Genomic DNA, 19,682 nt, shown 5'->3' with positions numbered 1-19,682 from the left:
TCAAGGGCCGCCAATCGGCCGTAGGATGCAAGGGCGAGGCAGAGCAGCCAGCATGAGTCCCCCGTTGATGAGCTCTCCAGGGAGTGTGACGACGCGACGGCGTGCCAAGAAGAGCAGCAACTTCCACATAGCACCACATAGGCAGCTTATTACAGCAAGAAAAGATGGGGGAGAAAGGAGCAAGGTCAGCCAAAGCTAGATCTTGCCATGGATACGAGACCGAGGTGCTAGCATAAGAGCCGCCAGCACACTTCTCTCTTCCATCCTCCTCCAGAGGAAGAAGAACATGAGAAGAGGCCAAGATGAATCTGGATCTAGACGCCTCCTTATTCGCCGGAGAAAAACTACGAGAGAGAAAACCTAGTGTTAGAAGGAGACAGACCTCTCTCCCACCCACCGTCAGCCACCATGGCCGGCGGCGGCGAGGGGGAGAGAGGCTGGCGAGAGGATTTGGAGGAAAGGGGCCTCAAGTAGAGCAATCTCCATAGGGGTAGTCTCTCGGGGATCCTGTCTGTTCGATGTATGATTTGTTCTTACACAGATACTGCAAGACATGGTGTACACGTGGTGTACTGGTGTAGTATCGTCAGGATTGGGATTGCGCACAGCAAGACATACTGTAATTCAGTTCAGCTTATCGATGAGACTATTTCACACCGCCTCTCCACGCGGCCCCACCTGTCGGCCAAACCCCACGCAGAGGTAACCGCATACCCACTACACAAGACACTGGCCAGTGGCCACTACTCCTTCGTCCCAGCACAAACTATATTCCCCACCCACAAACCCTCGCCGCCTCCACCGACAAAATGCCGCCGCCGCCGACCCTGCCCAACGAGATTCTCGAGGAGATCTTCATGCGCCTCCCGCCGGATGAGCCCGCGTTCCTCGTGCGCGCCACCCTCGCCAGCAAGCACTGGTTCGGCCTCCTCACCGGCCCTGCTTTCCGCAGTCGGTATCGCGACTTCCACGGAGCTCCCTCCATGCTCGGCTTCTTTCGCTCCTGGACCCCGTACTCCGCCTGGGGGGAGGAAGGACTCGAGCCACTCTTCGTCTCCACCTCGAATTTCGTCGCGTGCATTCCCGGCAAAGAGGAAGACCAGTACGACGAGTACGGAGAATGGGGGTACTCTATTCGCGAAAAAGAAGAAGACTGGGGGTACTCTGGACGCGATGCGTGGGACTGCCGCCATGGCCGCGTTGTCCTTGGAGATAGGGATGTGACAGACACGAAGCTTGCCGTTTTGGACCCTGTGACGGGCCGCTGGAGGGAGCTCTGCGTGCCCAAAGACTATGACAGCCATGGGGCCGCGGTGCTCTGCGCCGTGCCCGGCTGCCACCACCGCACATGTCATGAGGGGCCCTTCCGGGTGATCGTCGTCGGCATGAACATTAATAAGGGCGATTCTGTCGCATATGTGTACGTGTCCTTGCCGATGACGGATCAGTGGAGCCAGCCTCCCTCTCAGTGGAGTCAGCCCTGCCCTGGTCTTCATCTTGGGTTTGATGCAATCTTCCAGCCAATGCCCCCTGTCCTCACAGAAGAAGCACTCTACTTCACGCTGATGTATGATGATGATGATGGTGATGATGATAAGCGCGTAGGAATTCTGAAATATGACTTGCATTCTAAATGCTTATCGCTGATTGATGTGCCGCTCATGGAGACAGACATTGCCTGCAACGCTATCCTAATGGGGATGGAGGATGGCAGTTTAGGATTTGCACACCTAGACGGGTTAACTCTCAATCTGTGGTCAAGGAAGATGGGTTCTGACGGAACCACGACATGGACTCACCTTAGAGTCATCAATCTCGAAGAACTTCTCCCCATTCAAAATCTCAAGCAGAGACTTGGTCTGATTGGATCTGTGGAGGGCAGTGATATCATTTTCATGACCATGGACTTTGGCATATGCCAGATTAGTCTCAAGTCACTAGAGTGGAAGAAGATATGGAAGGAAGAATATTTTGGTGCTTTGCTTCCGTACATGAGTTTCAATGATCCATGAGGTATATATATCTACTTCCTTCAGTGATTTGGGAAGTAATAATATATTGGTCCATGGATATGTAATCATGTCATCTTCTTCTGTGATCGCGCTGAAAGTTTATGTTTGCAGAGAGGGGGACCCCATGTGATGCCGCACATTGGCAACACATGGTTGAATTTGCTCATGGGCACGAGGTCACTTTCAACAACTTGGAGGCGACATGGATCTTATGAATTATGCCACTATGTAGTAGCTGGTTTGGTGAAACGGTGCTTATTTTGTCGTACTGATGTTGGCTTTTGTCAGTAATCTTGATAACTTCCCCATGCTGTTGCCACGTGTAAGTGGGTGAATATATTATATTGTAATGAACCTCCAGTTTCTTGCAGCAGCAGTAGGAACCATGTGCTGTGTTATTTAGGTTGTCTGAAAGTGCATTGCAGATATTGTTTGTTCTCTCAGTTTTGCCTGAAAGTGCACTGCATTCATTTCACAAAAGAGGCACATATGATGAGGGTATGTCTAGAGCTAGTGGTTTTTGTTGCCCAAGGGATGATGATGTTTTTTGTACCATGTATGATGATGCTGGTTTTCGCTTGGTGGCTTGCTGATACGAATTAATCTTTTTAATTTAATTAGTGTACATGTCAAGTGCTGATATTACAGCATTTTTTGTTAGCAAGCAATGTTACTGAATTCTTGAGACATAAGTTTATGGAACCTACAGTCTGACTGGATAGGATTTGCATGACTGCATAGAGATCTCATAGAGCTTTTATTTGCTTCAGAAGCTCCACAAAACTGTCGGGTATTTGTCTGTTATATGTTGCATGTTTTTGGCCAATAGTGGACATAATAGTACGTCATGTACTGAGATGAAGATCTTCATATATTTGTTCCTGAAGTAACAAGTTTTAGTGATCACTGCAGTTATTTTAGTATATCATAGTTTATAGACTAGTTTTACAGAATCTCAAATTACTTTTACTCAAAGGCATCAACACACATTTCTTCATACTTCCTGTACTTACATATATGGAAGAAATGGTCATATTCCAAATGCCTGGTAGCTAATTAAAAATGTTTGTCCTTTACGTGCAGAAGGAATTGCCTTCTGAGTTGGCTTATTTTGTGCAGGTCATGCTAATAGCTGGTATTACATGACCTGCCCGTCTCTTTTTTATATTTTCTTTAAATGTGGTTAATTTGTTCTTTAAAGCAGGATATATATTTGTATCCTATTATTCTACATTGCTGGAGCATTTGCTTTTTAGGTTGAGTCTGAAGAGCATGATGCCACTCTTGGCTCCAGGAAAGATAGTCACTAGGAGGCAACTTGGGCGTTATGGTGCTTGGTTTCTCATGCTGCTGTTGGTTCTTGTCAGCAAGTTTGGTGATTTTTCGGGTGTTGTCTGTGTGTTAAGGGTGATCATAATATCTAAACTAGTTTCACAACTGTACTTGGTTTTCCAGTCGTCGTGATTTTTGGAAAATGACTCGGCGACTATACAGCGACTCAAAAAGCATGGCGCCACGCAGATTTCTCTATGCTACATTTACCGATATATACTGTTCCAAATGTCAGGTATCTAATTAACCTTGTTTATCCTTCACGGGCAAAGCAAATTACCTTCTGAGTTGGCTGATGTTCTGCATGCGATGCAACTAGTTTTGATTTACATTACATGCCTGTCTCTCTTCCATACTTTTTTCATATGTGGGTGTTCGTGGCCAGTAGTTTGTTTCTTTACAGTAGGACAGTGGTATCGACTTGTCCAGGAGTTGCAATTCTCAAGATCCTTGTTTTTCTTGGAACATTATTTTGCTTAAGTAGACATTATGTGATTGCAGATGTTAAAAGAAAAGCAGGAGAATTGCTCTTTTTTTAAGCAAGACTCCACGAAGGGAGAATTGCTCTTCCAAACTTTGATCCAATCTTCTCTGGGAGGAGGTTCCATTGATCAGCAGATGATGATTGCTTCTGCATGCTGGCTCCATGATAAATCTGAACTAACCAATTATAATTTATCAATAATACACAATGGCCTCTTCAGGATAATTGACAAGCTGTGCCACAGTATTCACGTATAGCCATAAATGTTACACACATATGCACCAGAACAGTCACCATTCATAACAAGTACACAATACAAAAGTAATGTGATTTACAGGAGGGGTAGTAGTGTATAATCAAATGGACAAATAGTTGTCACAAGGTCACGAATAAATAAAATAGTCCAACAATCTTCGATAAACATGCAAGCATACTAATATCACATCAAATTTTCGGAAATAGGAGTGTAGCAGAGGCTTGACCTCTGTCCCTGCTCACTGCTCTGTCCCGAAGAGTCTGGGATATGTTTAATCTTTTTGGAAAGCTCTTTGTTCCCACGTTTAATTTTGTTCACAACCTTATCTTTACCATGGATCTCCACTTTTACTTCTGGCTTATCAGGGTAATAGGATATCTGCAGATCTTCCAGCCTGGTAAGTGCCAACCTGCCTATCTGGACATTCTTCAATTTACCTAAGTTTACCGAGAGCTTCTTTAGGCTCTGGAAACCACCAGGGGGGAATACAAGGTGGAGTCCATCATATGCATCCGAATCCAACTCGAGGTTTTCGAGAAAGGATAGATCAGCAGCTAGCTTGTTGAAGAACTCTAGTGGCACCTTTCTTTCTTCCATTGACAGGTGACGTAGATTAGGAAGGCACAGTTTGGTGTCTCCCATATCTTTTGGCAAGTTGAGCTTCCCATGTAGTTCCACAGCCTCTAAGTTTGGGAAAAAGGGGCTGGAGACTCTAGAGAGCACTTCCAAGGGTATTGTGAACTCAGAATGTAATGCCAGCTTCCTGAGTTGATCAAGTTTCCTGAGAACACTGGATAAAGCCTTTTGATCTTTGTCTTCTGCACTAGGGGAGTGCCCTGCGGAAAACATTTCATCATTTTTTTTCTGACTGGAGAACAGCAGGGGTTTCTTCTGACGGCAGACCAGCAGGGGTTTCTTCTGACTGGGGAACTGCAGAGGGTTCTTCTACGGAATCAATTTGATAATTTTGGTCTGACTGGAGCACAGCAGGGGTTTGCTCTGCGGAAGCCTTTTCATCATTTTGTTTTGACTGGAGAATAGTAGGGGGTTCTTCTACGGAAGCAATTTCATAATTTTGGTCTGACTGGAGAACAGCAGGGGTTTGCTCTGCGGAAGCCTTTCCATCATTTTGTTTTGACTGGAGATCACTGGGTACTCCCAAATTACCAAGGTCTGAAGACGGATCATGCTTGCAAAGGTGCACTTATCCCATCCATTCTCATCTGGTAATATACCGTCAAGTGTCTGTAGGTGTTCTAAGTTCCCCACCTTCTTAGGTAAGACGAGAAAATCACCCAAGACATGCCTTAGTGTACTCATCTTCCAGAACACATTGGGCAGCTTCCTGACAAAGGTGGACCACACATCGAGTGTCTGAAGATTACGGAGCTGCCCAATCGATCCTGGTATGGTTTCCAAGTACCATGATGATGTTATACCAAGGTACTGTAGGTGCATCACATTCCCTATTTCAACTGGCAGCTTGTCACCTATCTCTAGACCTTCCAGATGGATGACACGGAGGAACTTGGATTTTCGCAGCAGCTGTTTTATGTGCCTTTCCATTTTCTCCTCCTTTGTAGGTGGAGGACGTTGGTAACATAGGAAATTTGGCAGGTATTTTTGTTGACTGCACTCAGATTCAGTTCTGTGTCATCTTCCTCGAAACTGCAGAAGATAGATCGTAGCTTGGGCATAGGATTGACTAGAGAACTATATCTTCCACTGTGGATCCGTAGAGACAGGCGCCGAGAGCTCACCAAATTGGGGGCATCATCACTGGAATGGATGTCCATGAAACTTGCTTCATGTGCTTCAAGCTGAAGAAAAGCACTGACTTTGCTATGGATGACTACCTCCTCATCTCCAGGAGCTGCATCATCGTCCACTGGTGAAAGGCTGACGAGATACCTGTCAATCAACTCTTGTATATACCTGTTGCCCACTTTCTCCATCGTCATTCCATCTTCTGGTCTTAGGAACCCTTCTGCCATCCACATGTGTATCATCTTGCGTGCCCCACTTGATGTGTTTTCTGGCAATGATGCGAAGTAGAGGAAGCAAGATTTTAGGTCATACAGAAGATCATCGAAGCACAAGGACAATAGAGTGTCTAGCCGCTTCAGTTGCTTGCACTTGAGGTGCTCGAATACAGCATTCCACTCCACGGGGTCTTTCGGTCTCACAAGACCTGCAAGAAGAACAACAGCCAGCGGCAGTCCTTCTGTGATATGGAATATGAGTGTCCGATACTTCCTTCTGACTAATATGCGGACGTCTGAATTGTACTTCTCATTTTTTTCTGCCTTGCAGACTCTGCGGCAGAACAATTCTGTTGTCGCCTTTTCATCCAAGGGTCTGACCTGAACCTCAATGAAGGATTTCTTATATTTAGCTCGTAGAATTTGTTCTGAACCTTGTGTGATACGTAGAACCTTTGCTATTTTCAGTTTCAGGTATACTATCGAGAATGTGATTCCACGTGCTGTTGCTAATCTCAGCATCTATGACCAGCAAATACGTCTTCCCTTTTAGCCTCTCCTCCAGTTTTTGACGCATGGTTTCGTCTTTCGGTTTCTCACCAGCCTTAGCCTCCAGCTCCTTTACTAGCTTTAGTCACCTGTTCCTTGCTAGCTTTATCCTTTTATTGTTTCAAAGCCTTGGCCTCTTGGAGGTCATTATTAATCAGTTAGTACCAGGTCAAAACAAATTATCAATTAGTTGACGGATACCGATAACACTCATATCTGGCGGGAAACAGAGCAAGACACCAAAATGATTATTGGTCTGCAGTTTTTCATACACCTCTTCCACAATAGTTGTCTTGCCGACGCCACTTTGCCCTGTCACATACATCACAACGGGACGATCACTATTGGTGACCAGCTTATCGTACAGCTCCTTAACCTCGTCAGCACGGTTGACCAGTGGTGGCAGCACAAAATCACCCCTGATGTTCAATATTAGCATACGAATTAGCAAGTACTGAACAAGAGAAACTTGACTATTTTTTACAAGGTACAGGGAGCGGTAAACTAATAAATAAATATAACACACCGTGTAGTTACACCCATACGTGTTTCATTCAATCTAGTCCGGAGTTGCTGGTCTTGGACAGAGGCGCCTCGGTCGGTCCCGCAGGCGACCTGGGTGCCAACCCTAGCCGCCGGGAACAGCTCCACCTCCACCCTCCTCCCCCTCCACCGCCGCCGGCAAGCGTCGCCGGGCAAAGCCCGTGCATCGTGGGCGGCGGCGGGATCTCCCTTCCCCGCTCCAGTGGCAGGCTGAGCGGGGCAGTTTCGTCGACCGGAGGCGCGGGCCGGCGCTAGACTTGGGCGCGCCGGAGCTAGGACGCCGGAGCGGCGGCTCCGGGATCGTGGGGTGGCGGATCCAGGGCAGGTGCGCCCCGGTCTGATGGTGAGGCGGGCCATGGCGGCGGCCCGGCGGATCCAGCAGCGCTCGGGCCGTGTGGGTGGCAGGGCGGCGACGCGCGCGGTCCGGGGATGGCAGGGGCGCCGGCGTGCGGTGTTGTGATGGCCGAGGCGCGTGGCGTGCTGTCCCAGTGGTACAGCGGGGCGGGGTGTGCCCGCGCGCGCACGGGTCCAGGTGTGTGGTTGCGGGGTGGTCTGCGGGGCGGCGGCCCGGTGTGTGGTCTGGGTGGCTTGGCGGCCGTTGTGGCTGCGTGGGCGGCTGGACCGGGGAGCTCGCGCTGCTGCGGCCGACGGCTCGGTCTTGGACCCCTGTGTTGGCGTCAGTCGAAGCTCTCTCTCTGTGGCGGTTGGCGGCGCCCGCGGTGCTCTTCTCAACAATCTTGGTTGTCAGTAATGGTGCGGCTCGGCTCTTCAACCCCGCGCGGTGCGGGTGGTGGCAGCGGAGCTCGCGGAGCTCCATGGTCTGGTTGTGGTGGTGGTGGCTTGTGTGCGGTGGTGGTGCCGCTTCTGCACATGAGGTGTGTCTTCGGAGTGCGGGCTGGCAGCGTTTTTGGTCTTCCTCTCACTGTCCGACCGCGTGAGGGTGTGGTGGCTCATTTGCTCCGGGCGAAAGCCTGACCGCACGGCGTCTGCGGATGTCGCCGTCCTTCTTGGGGGGCGGTCGTGGAGCTCTACGACCTTCGCTGCCTCAGGTTCACGTCTTCGGGTGAAAGCCAAGATCCCGCGGGATCGGATGACGGCGTCGATTCTTCGTCGTGCCCCCTCTTGAGGGCGTCGTCTTGAAGTTGGTGATCCCCTTCCCGCCCTCCGGTGGCCTCGACACACAGGGCATCTTGGTTGGCAGGTGGTCAACCGGAGATGCGGGTGTTCCGGGTAGAGGCTTGAGAGGCAACGACGATGGTGGTGGCCAAGGTTTGGTTGCGGCAAGGTCAAGTTAGTCGGCTCCGTTCCGGCGTGTTCGAATGTCTTTGTGGTGGTCTCTTCTTGCTTAGAAGTCGAAGCCGCCCTCGGGCAGTGTACGATGGCCTGTGAGGGGCGACCCAGTGAAGGTCATATTCAGTGCTTGTCTTGCGCATCTCCTCTCCGAGGCTCATCTTCAGAAGCGGAGCTGCCGGTCTCTTCCCGAATAACCATCTGTTTGGCATAGGCCGGCTTGAGCTTCTTAGCTTTTGTGGGTAGCTAGGGTGGCTGGGTGTGCCATTGTGGCGGTGTGCGTGTGGTTGTGGGTGTTCTCTGGCACGGTTGTTGTTGTTGGTTTTTGCCCAGTTTTCTCCTAAAAAAAGGGCACCTTCTGCTTAATGAATGGATGAGGCAAAGCTTTTGCCTCCGTTTCAACAAAAATAAAATACAAAAAATACAAAGAAAAACAAAAAAAATCTTATCCGGAGAGTATGTGCATATAGTATGGAGTATATAAGACTAATCTGATAATATATATACTACCTTGTAGGTAATATATACATTTTTCCGTACTCTCATTTTGTATGTATAAATATGCATGTATTTTAAATATATAGTGAAAACTACGTGTAAACATTCATTTTTTCACCAGAATTAATTTTAAATATCTTAGATATAGTATAGGAACATACCTAAAATGATAAAGTATCATATATACTCCCCCATATGGTAGTATATGAAACGTAGAGGAAGCTAAACCCAAAGGTAGCAAGTATTTATTTAGTTGTAAGAAATGAACACTTTTACATACCAGAAACAATAAGCATCAGTGATCTAATAAAGAAACGTTTTGTACCACTAAACTTGTATGTTTTAACATAGTAATGATAGCGTTTTTATAAAAAGAATCAGGTTCTTAAAAGACAAAAAACATATTTAGGTCCCGTTCACGTGCTCTTCAGCGATCTGCTAGTTCCGAACAGCGGCGGTTTGTGGCTGAATTATTCCTCCGTCTCCGACGAAGCTTCGGCATTCCCGCCTCCCTATTCCTGTAGTTTTGTGCGAGGGGAAAGAAGATGGGTCCATCTAGCGGGCTGCCGCGTGCCCAAGCGTCAAACCGAGCGGTCGGCCTAAAAAGGAAAGAACCTGTCGGGACCGTCCAAAAAGGTAAGCCCCCTGGTCCACCACCTGGGTGCTGGTTGGCTCTTTCTGGCATGCACCGTACGGAGCGCCGGATCCCGAAAAACCCAGCGGGAAATCCCCTCTCCTGTCCCGCCCAACCCTACCAGCTCCCCCAGATCCCAATATAACGACCCAGATCTGATGGACCTGAGACATACCTGGACCAAACCCTACCAGCTCTCCCTTCGTCAACCTCCAGCTTCTCTTCTGGATCCATCTTCGTCAACAACCCTCCCGAACTCCCTTCGTCAACCTCCCAGCTATCCATGTCTATGAACCATGAACCAAGCCACTCCAGAACAGGGAGATTGCTAGTGGGATCTTCAGATCAGGTAACAAGAACTGAACAGAAACCTTCGAAATTGCCTGTAGATTCACCTATTCCTCTCCTCATAGCCTACTATTTCTCAAAGAGAAGCTATATGGACGTACCTGCTAGTTTTCTGTGAAGTTTCTTGCCTATAGAGGAGAGTATTATTTGCTCATGCACCTAGTTTGAGGTTTCCTATCTAGATTGGAAACTTGCAGGCGACTTTTGTTTCTGTTAGCCCTGCATACTGCGTGCCCATGTAGTAAGAGGCAAAATTCCTGGGCAAAATAGGCAAATGGTAGCCAATTTGAAGCAACTACTATGAGAAACTGCAGGCTGATAATAATTCTAGGATGAACAAGTAGAAGGAAGCAACTTTGTAACCCATGCATGCAAATTCCTTGCCTAGTAGAGGCAACAAATAATGTTCCCCAGGCAACAAAATAAAATAGGGTAAAATACTAGAAGTAAGCAACTTTGTAGCCCATGCATGCAAAATTCATGCCTAAGAGAAGAAACAAATAATGTTTCCCAGGCAACAAGTAATGTAGAATGAAACAAGTAGAAGCAAGAAAATTTGTAACCAATGCAGGATAATTCAATGCCTAAGAGAAGCAACAAGTAATTGTTCACAGGCAACAAGTAATTTTTCATGACTGCACTATGTGATCCATCAACAAAAGGGAAAAATATTCAACAGTGATCTTGTCATCCAGTAGAACTCCATGCTATGTATAAATCCACATATCTGCAGACTAGGCAACTACCAATAAAAGTGTATGTTGTGCTAGGTAAAACATGACAATATGTGAAGTAGCAATCGATGTTGAAGAAGAAATGATGTTGTCCTTTGCAGTTTCTGTTGCACTTTATATCTCCTTTTGTCAACAATGCCTATGCATATATAGAACAAGGTGTTAGATACAGTCAAAAAATGTAGTTATAAGAAGCAATATTGCAGATGCAAAAACATAAGTAGTAAGGCATGGCACATAAAAAACGGTATCAGGGGGGAGCAACAAATAGTACTCACTGTCATCATCATCATCTTTCCTAAAAACCCACCTGGAGATGTTGTTGCTTTGTTTGTGCATGTTAGTTGCTTGCAGGCGCATGTTATTTGCATGTTTTCACTTACTTTTTGCCTGAGTTACATGTTTTGTTGTTGTAATTGCTAATGATGTTTTTGTTCTAGGCCCCTGGTACGCATGGAGTGGATTTCCTAGATCTAAATGAGGTTCCTTTTGATATTAATGAAGAACCTGGTATCTTACCTCCCAATTATTTTACACAACTGTTTTATGAGGCAATGGACGAGTCTCCACAGCCACCTGTGAACACTCACGCCCCGGTTGTTAATGTAGAACCTGCTGCAACAAATACATACACAGGTCCTTTTGTTGCTCCTACAGACACTACTTCAATTGCACAAGATGGAAATGAGGATGAGGCTTCATCCCAGCCAAATGACCCACATGTTGGCATGCGCTATGACACGTTGGAGGGTGCTAAGGAACACTACAAAGCACATGCTGCAAGGAAGGGTTTCTCTGTGAAAGTAAATAGTAACAGGAGGTCTACAATCACCGGAGAGAAACGGAAACAACAGTTCACTTGCAACAAGTTCAGGAGACCAAGGAAAGATGATGGTGGGGCTGAGTTGCAGGTTGATGTGGGGCTAATTCCCGATTCTGTGTCTGAAGATGAGGTGGATATTGAAGAGCTTGCTTCCGTGGTAGCTGATCTTGCTGCTCAAGGGCGAAAAGAAAAAAAGCCCAAGAAGCGTAAAAGAGAAAATATTGTGCACACGTCAGATGGTTGTGAAGTTAATTGATGGAAGATGGGAGGTTATCCACTTTGTGCTTGAGCATAACCATCCACTTGTCAACAAACCATCGCTCACAAAGTATTTGAGATCACACCAAATCATGCCAAAGGAGGAAAAGGAATTTGTGAAGAATCTTCACAGTACAAATTTGCCAGCTGGTAAGTTTTTCAGTTTTGATACTGAAAAATTTGTATGTTGCAAGATAATCATTGGAAATTAAAAACATGTGAAAGAAGTATTTGTAAGGTTGCATGAAAAGTTGTACTAGTTGCATGTAATGGTTAATAATTTGCTGCAAATGGTCATGAAGTTGCCTATTCTATTAATTTACTTGCAAACACTTGAACTGGTATTAGCCTGGCATGGTTCTCCGATTTCATGGATTGTGTAGGTAGTTGCCTAGTTTATTTGTCAACTTCCAGGTTAGGTTGTGCAAGTTGTCTGTTTTTTATTAGCCAAATGACAAGTAATATGGTCTTGCTTGCAAAAATGGGTCTCAAGTTGCATACTATTTACTTTCCTAGGATGTTTTTTTAGTTGCATGATTAGTAGAAGAATTAAATAAAGTTGTATAAAAACAAAATTCCTGCACAAGTAATCATTGAAAAAATGCGTGTAAATAGTTTGGAAAGAACAAAAGTAATGCTCGAAAATGTTTGGCAATAGTTGTGGACTATAATGCAACTAACTAGCCATTCCTACATTGTTTTCAATTACAGGGAAGATGATGGATATCATGTTAGAATTTTATGGTTCAGAGTTTCTTGTGCCATACACAACAAAAGAAATCACCAACTAATGTGCAACTTTGACTAGACAAGAAATAAAGGATGGGGATCTGGCTGAAGTTGTGAGCTACATTGTAGAGCTTAAAGAAGAAAAGGATCCAAACTTTTATTTCTGGTTAAAATTGGACGACGAAGACAGGGTAGAAAACATTCACTACAAGAAAAGTTGCCATGGCCGACGAAGTTGAAGTCGCGCCGTGGTTACTGGTGTACCATGGCCGACGATTTTGGTCTCTCTGTTGTGCATGTCAAAACGTTTTTTTTCTCGTTTTTGAGGCCACCTAGCCCGACGAAAATGGCCAAAACGTCGCGTATGGTGGCCCGGGACGTGGTGCATCTCGAAATCTCGGGTTCGCCGGCCGAGTCAACGCAAATCCGCACCGCCCAGGGATGTAGGGCCCAGATGGCAGCCTCTCTGGCATTGTTTTTTTTTCTCGATCGCGCCATCTCGTTCAACGCTCTCCGATCGAGCCGTTTACGATGCAGGATCATGGGTCCCGCATGTCATCCTCTATGAACCAAAATTCTTTCTATTCTTGGATTTTTTTGACCCCCTGATTTCTGGCTACTTCCTTTTTCTTTTGATCCCTTGCCGCCTTGGAAACGTTGAGACCGCTGCTGCTAAATGGGACCCGCATGTCATCCTCTATGTGCAATCAACTTTCTTTTCTTGGAGTTTTTTTTGGCACCTCAAATTTGGTCACTTGCCTTTTTCTTTCGATCCCCTGCCGCCTCTCAAACGGTGATACCGCTGCTGCTAAATGGGACCCGCATGTCATCCTCTATGTACTATAAAACTTTCTTTTCTTGAATTATTTTTGGCTCCTCATATTTGGTCACTTGCCTTTTTCTTTCGATCCCGTGCAGCCTCTCAAACGGTGATACCGCTGCTGCTAAATGGGACCCGCATGTCATCCTCTATGTACTATAAAACTTTCTTTTCTTGAATTATTTTTGGCTCCTCATATTTGGTCACTTGCCTTTTTCTTTCGATCCCGTGCAGCCTCTCAAACGGTGATACCGCTGCTGCTAAATGGGACCCGCATGTCATCCTCTATGTACTATAAAACTTTCTTTTCTTGAATTATTTTTGGCTCCTCATATTTGGTCACTTGCCTTTTTCTTTCGATCCCGTGCAGCCTCTCAAACGGTGATACCGCTGCTGCTAAATAGGACCCGCATGTCATCCTCTATGTACAATCAAGTTTCTTTTCTTGAATTATTTTTGGATCCTGAGCCTTTTTCTTTCGATCTCATGCCACATTTGAAACGCTGAGGAACCTGCAGGCTCATGGGACCCGCATGTCATCCTCTATGTACTATAAAGTTCATTTTCTTGGTTTTTTTTCACCCTCTGATTTTTGGCACTTTCCTTTTTTCTTTTGATCCCCTGCCGCCTTTGAAACGTTGAGGACTCTGCTGGCTCATAGGTCCCACATGTCAGCCTCTATGTACAATCAAGTTTCTTTTCTTGAATTATTTTTGGATCCTGATATTTGGTCACTTGCCTTTTTCTTTCGATCTCATGCCACGTTTGAAACGCTGCTGGCTCATGGGACCCGGATGTCATCCTCTATGTGCTATAAAAGTTTATTTTCTTGGATTTTATTTCACCCTCTAATTTTTGGCTATTTCCTTTTTCTTTTGATCCCGTGCCGCCTTGGAAACGTTGAGTAAGCTGCTGACTCATGGGACCCGCATGTCATCCTCTATGTACAATCAACTTTCTTTTTCTTTTGATCTCAAGCCGCATTTGAAACGTTGAGACCGCTGCTGCTAAATGGGACCCGCATGTCATCCTCTATGTACAATAAAGTTTCTTTTCTTGGATTATCTTTGGCTCCTGATATTTTGTCGCTTGCCTTTTTCTTTCGATCTCATGCCGCCTTTGAAACGTTGAGTAAGCTGCTGGCTCATGGGTCCCACATGTCATCCTCTACGAACAATAAAAGTTTGCTTTCTTGGAGTTATTTTTGACCCCTAATTTCTGGCTATTTTCCTTTTTCTTTTGATCTCCTGCCCCCTCTGAAACGATGAGGACGCTGTTGGCAGGTCGGTCCCACATGTCATCCTCTATGAACAATAAAAGTTTCCTTTGATGGATTTATTTTGAACCCCTAATTAATTTCTGGATATTTCCCCTGCCGCCTTGGAATCGTTGAGGATGCTACTGCCTCATGGGTCCCGCATGTCATCCTCTCAGAACGGTAAATGTTTCTTTTTTTGGATTTTGTTGACCAAACGATTTTTGGCTTATTTTTTCTTTCGATCACCTGCAGCCTTTAAAACGTTGAGGACGCTGCTGGCTCACGGGTCCCACATGTCAACCTCTATGAACAATAAACGCTGAGGATGCTGCTGCCTCATGGGTCCCGCATGTCATCCTCTCAGAACGAAAATGTTTCTTTTCTTGGATTTTTTACCAACAGATTTTTGGTTTATTTTTTCTTTCCATCCCCTGCCGCCTTTAAAACGTTGACGACGCTGCTGGCTCATGGATCCCCGATGTCAGCCTCCTCGTACAAGAAACATGTGATATCTTGATTATTTTGCAGACAATAAACAGTGTATTTCGCTCTGAGCTATTGCAAACGGATAAATTAAATCTTTATTTTTACATAAACAAACTTATATGTTGAATCTCCTTGTTTTGTGTTTTTGCGAAACATAGGACTTTCCTGTTTTTTAGAAAAATCCGAACTTTCCTGTTTTGGAGTGGGCTGAAATTGTACGAGTCAAAAGGCCCAGCAGGATAGTTCGAAGGCCCAGATGTCCAGATGCAGCCCAATTGAAATCTTTCTTTTCTTGGATTTTTTTCACCCCCTGATTTCTGGCTACTTCATTTTTCTTTTGGTCCTGTGCCACCTTGAAAACGTTGAGATCGCTGCTGCAAAATGGGACCCGCATGTCATCCTCTATGTACAATAAAATTTCTTTTCTTGGATTATTTTTGGCTCCTGATATTTGGTCACTTTCCTTTTTCTTTCAATCTCATGCCGACTTTGAAACGTTGAGGAAGCTGCTGGCTCATGGGTCCCGCATGTCATCCTCTGTGAACAATAAAAGTTTCCTTTGTTGGATTTATTTTTTACCCCTAATTTCTGGCTATTTGCCTTTTTCTTTTGATCCCCTGCCCCCTTTGAAACGATGACGACGCAGCTGGCAGGTCGGTCCCACATGTCATCCTCTATGAACAATAAAGGTTTCCTTTGATAGATTTATTTTTTACCCTAATTAATTTCTGGCTATTTCCTTTTTTTATTTTGATCCCCTGCCGCCTTGGAATAGTTGAGGATGCTGCTGCCTCATGGGTCCCGCATGTCATCCTCTCAGAAAGGTAAATGTTTCATTTCTTGGATTTTGTTTACCAACTGATTTTTGGCTTATTTTTTTTGTTTCGATCTCCTGCCGCCTTTAAAACGTTGACAACGCTGCTGCCTCATGGGTCCCCAATGTCAGCCTCCCCATACTGCAAATCCTCTTTCTGCAAAGGTTGTATTTCTAGCTAGATAGCTAAGGTGGATTCGAATCTGCCGTGGTTCAGGCAGCTCAGGTAAGCCTTCTTGCACTGATTAATGGAACTAGTGTGTAGCAAGGTCAAGACATGTGGCTCGGTGTAATGAATCTATTGGAATCATGTTGTGGATTCAATCTGATAGTTCTCTAACAGGTCAGCCAAAATAGAAATTAAGTTTTTTTCTAAAACGGAAATGCAAATTAAGATGAACACAAACATTAGTTATCATAATAGCTGATCATACATACATACTTGCTAAGAGCAAAAGCTTGCCAGAGTTTTACCACCCATACAATTAATTAGCAGTTCAGATAAGATAACCTTATATAAGTATAACTACAAATGCATTTGCTAAGGGCTCATGGGACAACAGAACTAGACAACCGCAAACTTTATGACCAGCATGTCACAGCGGCATTGAAAGATCTTGACCTTCAACTTTGATCCAATGCGAAGTTTGGCACCGTCAATGAACTTTTTCCACCTGGAAGTAACAACCAAGCGGCCATCTGTGGGACTGACGGAGTACCGTCCCTCCACGGTGAGACCTTCACTCTCCATGACGAGGGAAATCTTGCCCCTTCGGCCAGCATTGAGATCCTTGGAGATACTTTTAGGCAATTTCTGATTCAAAGCAAGAGATACCACCAAAAATTAGTCAATGGCACCAATGCACTGAAGACTGAACCATGTGAGACTTTGAGTAGAGAAGACATCAAGATAAGAGCAGTTATGCTGTCATATACTCACGAACATAGCCTTCAGATGCGTCCTGGTCACCACACGGGTGGCCACAACAATGAGCTGAGACCTCGGTGATCTGGCTGGGGCAGGTGCAGGAGCCTGGGCTGGTACACGAGCTGGTGCTGATGCAGGAGACTGCTGGGCAGGTGCAATAAACGGTGCCTCTAGAGGAACCGGTGCTGATGCAGAGAGGCTGTTGGGTAGGTGCGATAAACGGTGCAGCTAGAGGAACCGATGCTGATGCAGGAGCTGCTGGGTAGATGCGATAAGCAGCTGGTACAGGAACCGGTCTTGATGCGGGAGAGTGGGAAGCCGGTGCCGGTCTTGGTGTGGTTGCACTTTGTGACATCATCTCCTTTTCCATCAGGGGTTCTTTAACTTTTATCATGTTTAACCTAGCAAGCTAGAACAGAGGGAATGGTTTAGAACAACTGCACATAATGCAGTAATCAAAGGATATGAGTACAAAAAAGTTACATAATATATATTTCGAAGTGTCTCCAACTCTGTAAGCAGTTACGTATATCTGCCCGTTTGAGTTTCTGATCCTCAGCTCGTCGCCCTTCTTCAGACCGTAGTCAAAAGCAAACTTTCTCCAATCATGTCCATACAAATATGTGATGGCCTGCGTCTTGTAGACATACACCTCATAGACCATGTAGGTGTTCATCAATTTGCCATTGCCATGCATAGTGAAAGACCCTTCATGCGGACACATCTGGTTAATCATTGGACGAAGTTCACAAGGTACAGTCTGCAGGTGAAAATTGATACTAATGTAAGAAGCAGGAAGACTAAAAACAAGACTTTACTATATGCCAATTCATGCTAAACTACTGAGAATTCATACATGTAACTCTGTGAAGGAGTTATTAGAAAGGTAGATAGAGCCATAGGAGGTGTTATATGCGGGGTATGTACATGGGCCCGCCATATTCCCGCAAGCTCGGCATCGGGATGGTGAAGGAAACATGGGAGGTACTACTGGTGCGTAGCGCTGAATGTAAGTGGAAGAATTAGGTTGTGTAAAGTGCATAGTTCAGAGCAATGCAAATATTGACAAGCGAGTGCATAACACTATGTTACAAACTGAACAGTCAAAATTTAGTGTATGATGAATATAAGCATGCTAATTTGGCGTTTCCGAATTCCAAAAAGCATTAGACAGAGCCGGTGATAATATCAGACATAAATCATGGCATGTATATGTGGCTTAAGAAAATATACCCGAACCCTTGGATGGTTACCGCCCGGCTGGTCCTTGGACTTGAGCTTATATAAGCATCTAGAAGGTGGGGCTGACAGTAACTTGGTGGCAGCCTCTGCAGATGCATCATCAGCAGCAGTTGCAATCCTTTTGACCAATGAAGGCTTAGCAGTTTCAGTCTGCATATGAAAATTGAAGAGCAACAGACATCAGCAGTGATATATAAAATGAATCTATGAGACACTGATGCATATAGTGCTAGATGTAAGTGGAAGAATAGGGTTGTGTGTGTTTCTGAACTATTGGTAAGCATTAGACAAAGCCGGCAATAAACATACAAATCAAATCATGTATGAGGATTAAGAAAATATACCTGCTTACTGAAAAGGATACCACCCAGCTGGCCCGTGGCCTTGTGCTTGAGGAGGTTTTCAGAAGATGGTGGCGGCACCATCGTCTTCACAGCAGCCTCATCAGGATCATTTTTTTTCCATTTGAGTAGAGGCACAGAAGTTTCATCCTGCATATGAATAGCAACATAACTCATCATTGATATTTAATAAATCTATGAGATAGACTGATGCAAATAGTGCGGGATGTAAGTGGAAGAATAGGGTTGTGCATAGACAACAGTTGACAACAATGCAAATGATTACAAAAGAAGCCAACGGAACTCAACAGTTTATATACTGGATGAGACAGACTGAAAAGTGAAAAATTAGTGCATGATGATTGTAAGCAAACGCAGTGTTTCTGAACTTTTGGTAAGCATTAGGCAAAGCCAACAGTAATTAAACAGATAATAATAAAATCATGTATGTGGATTAAGAAAATATACCAGATTCATTAAAAGGTCACCACCCAGCTGGCCCATGGCCTCGTGCTTGTAGAGGTTTTCGGATGATGGTGCCGGCACCATCGTCTTCACAGCAGCCTCATCAGCCTCATTTTGCATCCACTTGAGTAAAGGCGCAACAGTTTCAGCCTGCATAAGAATGGGAACAGATCTCAGCAGTGATATTGAATGACTCTGAGACAGACTGATGCATATAGTGCTGGATGTAAGTGGAAGGGTATGTCTGTGTATGGACAACCGTTCACAACAATGCAAGGGTGTGTTCGGTTCTGAAATATCATGGCATGGAATGGAATGGTTCCATTTCAGAGGAATGGAATGGTTACATTTTTGTTCGGTTGGGAAAAATGGAGAGCATAACAGGTCGAGGTTAAACTAATCATTTGTCTCAAAATTGTAATTAGCAATTGTAAATGACATTTTAATCTCAAAGTCGTAATTAACAGCGCTTAATGGTGCTCTTTTAATCTAAAAATCGTAATTAACATCGTTTTTTGTTGGGTTAGGGGAACTGGAGAGTAGATGAACATTACTGTATGATGATTGTAAGCAAACGAATTTGGTGTTTCTAAACTTTTGGCTTCGAGATCTTATGGGCTTCAACTCTAGCCTACCCCAACTTGTTTGGGACTGAAAGGCTTGGTTGTTGTTGTTGTTGTAAACTTTTGGCAAGCATTAGAAAAAACCGACAATAAACAGACAAAAATCAAGGCATGTTTTGTGGATTAAGAAAATATACCATATTCATTAAAAGATCACCACCCAGCTGGCGCGTGGCCTTGTGCTTGTAGAGGCATTTAGAAGATGGGGGCGGCATCAACATACTGGCAGCCTG

At 45.0% G+C, this 19,682-nt stretch overlaps 2 protein-coding genes across 2 annotated transcripts; one reads left to right on the top strand and one right to left on the bottom strand.

The window, feature by feature from the left end:
* The first annotated feature begins 730 nt into the window (after positions 1-730).
* LOC127333787 (uncharacterized) lies at positions 731-2,414 on the top strand. The gene is made up of 2 exons (XM_051360220.1): positions 731-2,013; positions 2,124-2,414. Exon 1 carries the CDS (start codon positions 810-812, stop codon positions 2,010-2,012), a length of 1,203 nt encoding a protein of 400 aa, XP_051216180.1. The 5' UTR covers positions 731-809; the 3' UTR covers position 2,013; positions 2,124-2,414.
* Positions 2,415-4,267: 1,853 nt separating this feature from the next.
* On the bottom strand, positions 4,268-7,158 carry LOC139835553 (putative disease resistance RPP13-like protein 2). The gene is made up of 5 exons (XM_071825413.1): positions 7,142-7,158; positions 6,817-7,034; positions 5,845-6,275; positions 5,252-5,659; positions 4,268-5,029 (listed from the first exon to the last, which is right to left on the bottom strand). Exons 1-5 carry the CDS (start codon positions 7,156-7,158, stop codon positions 4,268-4,270), a joined length of 1,836 nt encoding a protein of 611 aa, XP_071681514.1.
* Between the last annotated feature and the right edge of the window lie 12,524 nt (positions 7,159-19,682).

This window comes from Lolium perenne, chromosome 2 (assembly GCF_019359855.2).
Source record: "Lolium perenne isolate Kyuss_39 chromosome 2, Kyuss_2.0, whole genome shotgun sequence".
Lineage (NCBI taxonomy): Eukaryota > Viridiplantae > Streptophyta > Magnoliopsida > Poales > Poaceae > Lolium > Lolium perenne.
The sequence above is the reverse complement of the archived record's forward strand: the minus strand, read 5'-3'. Positions and strand labels throughout refer to the sequence as shown.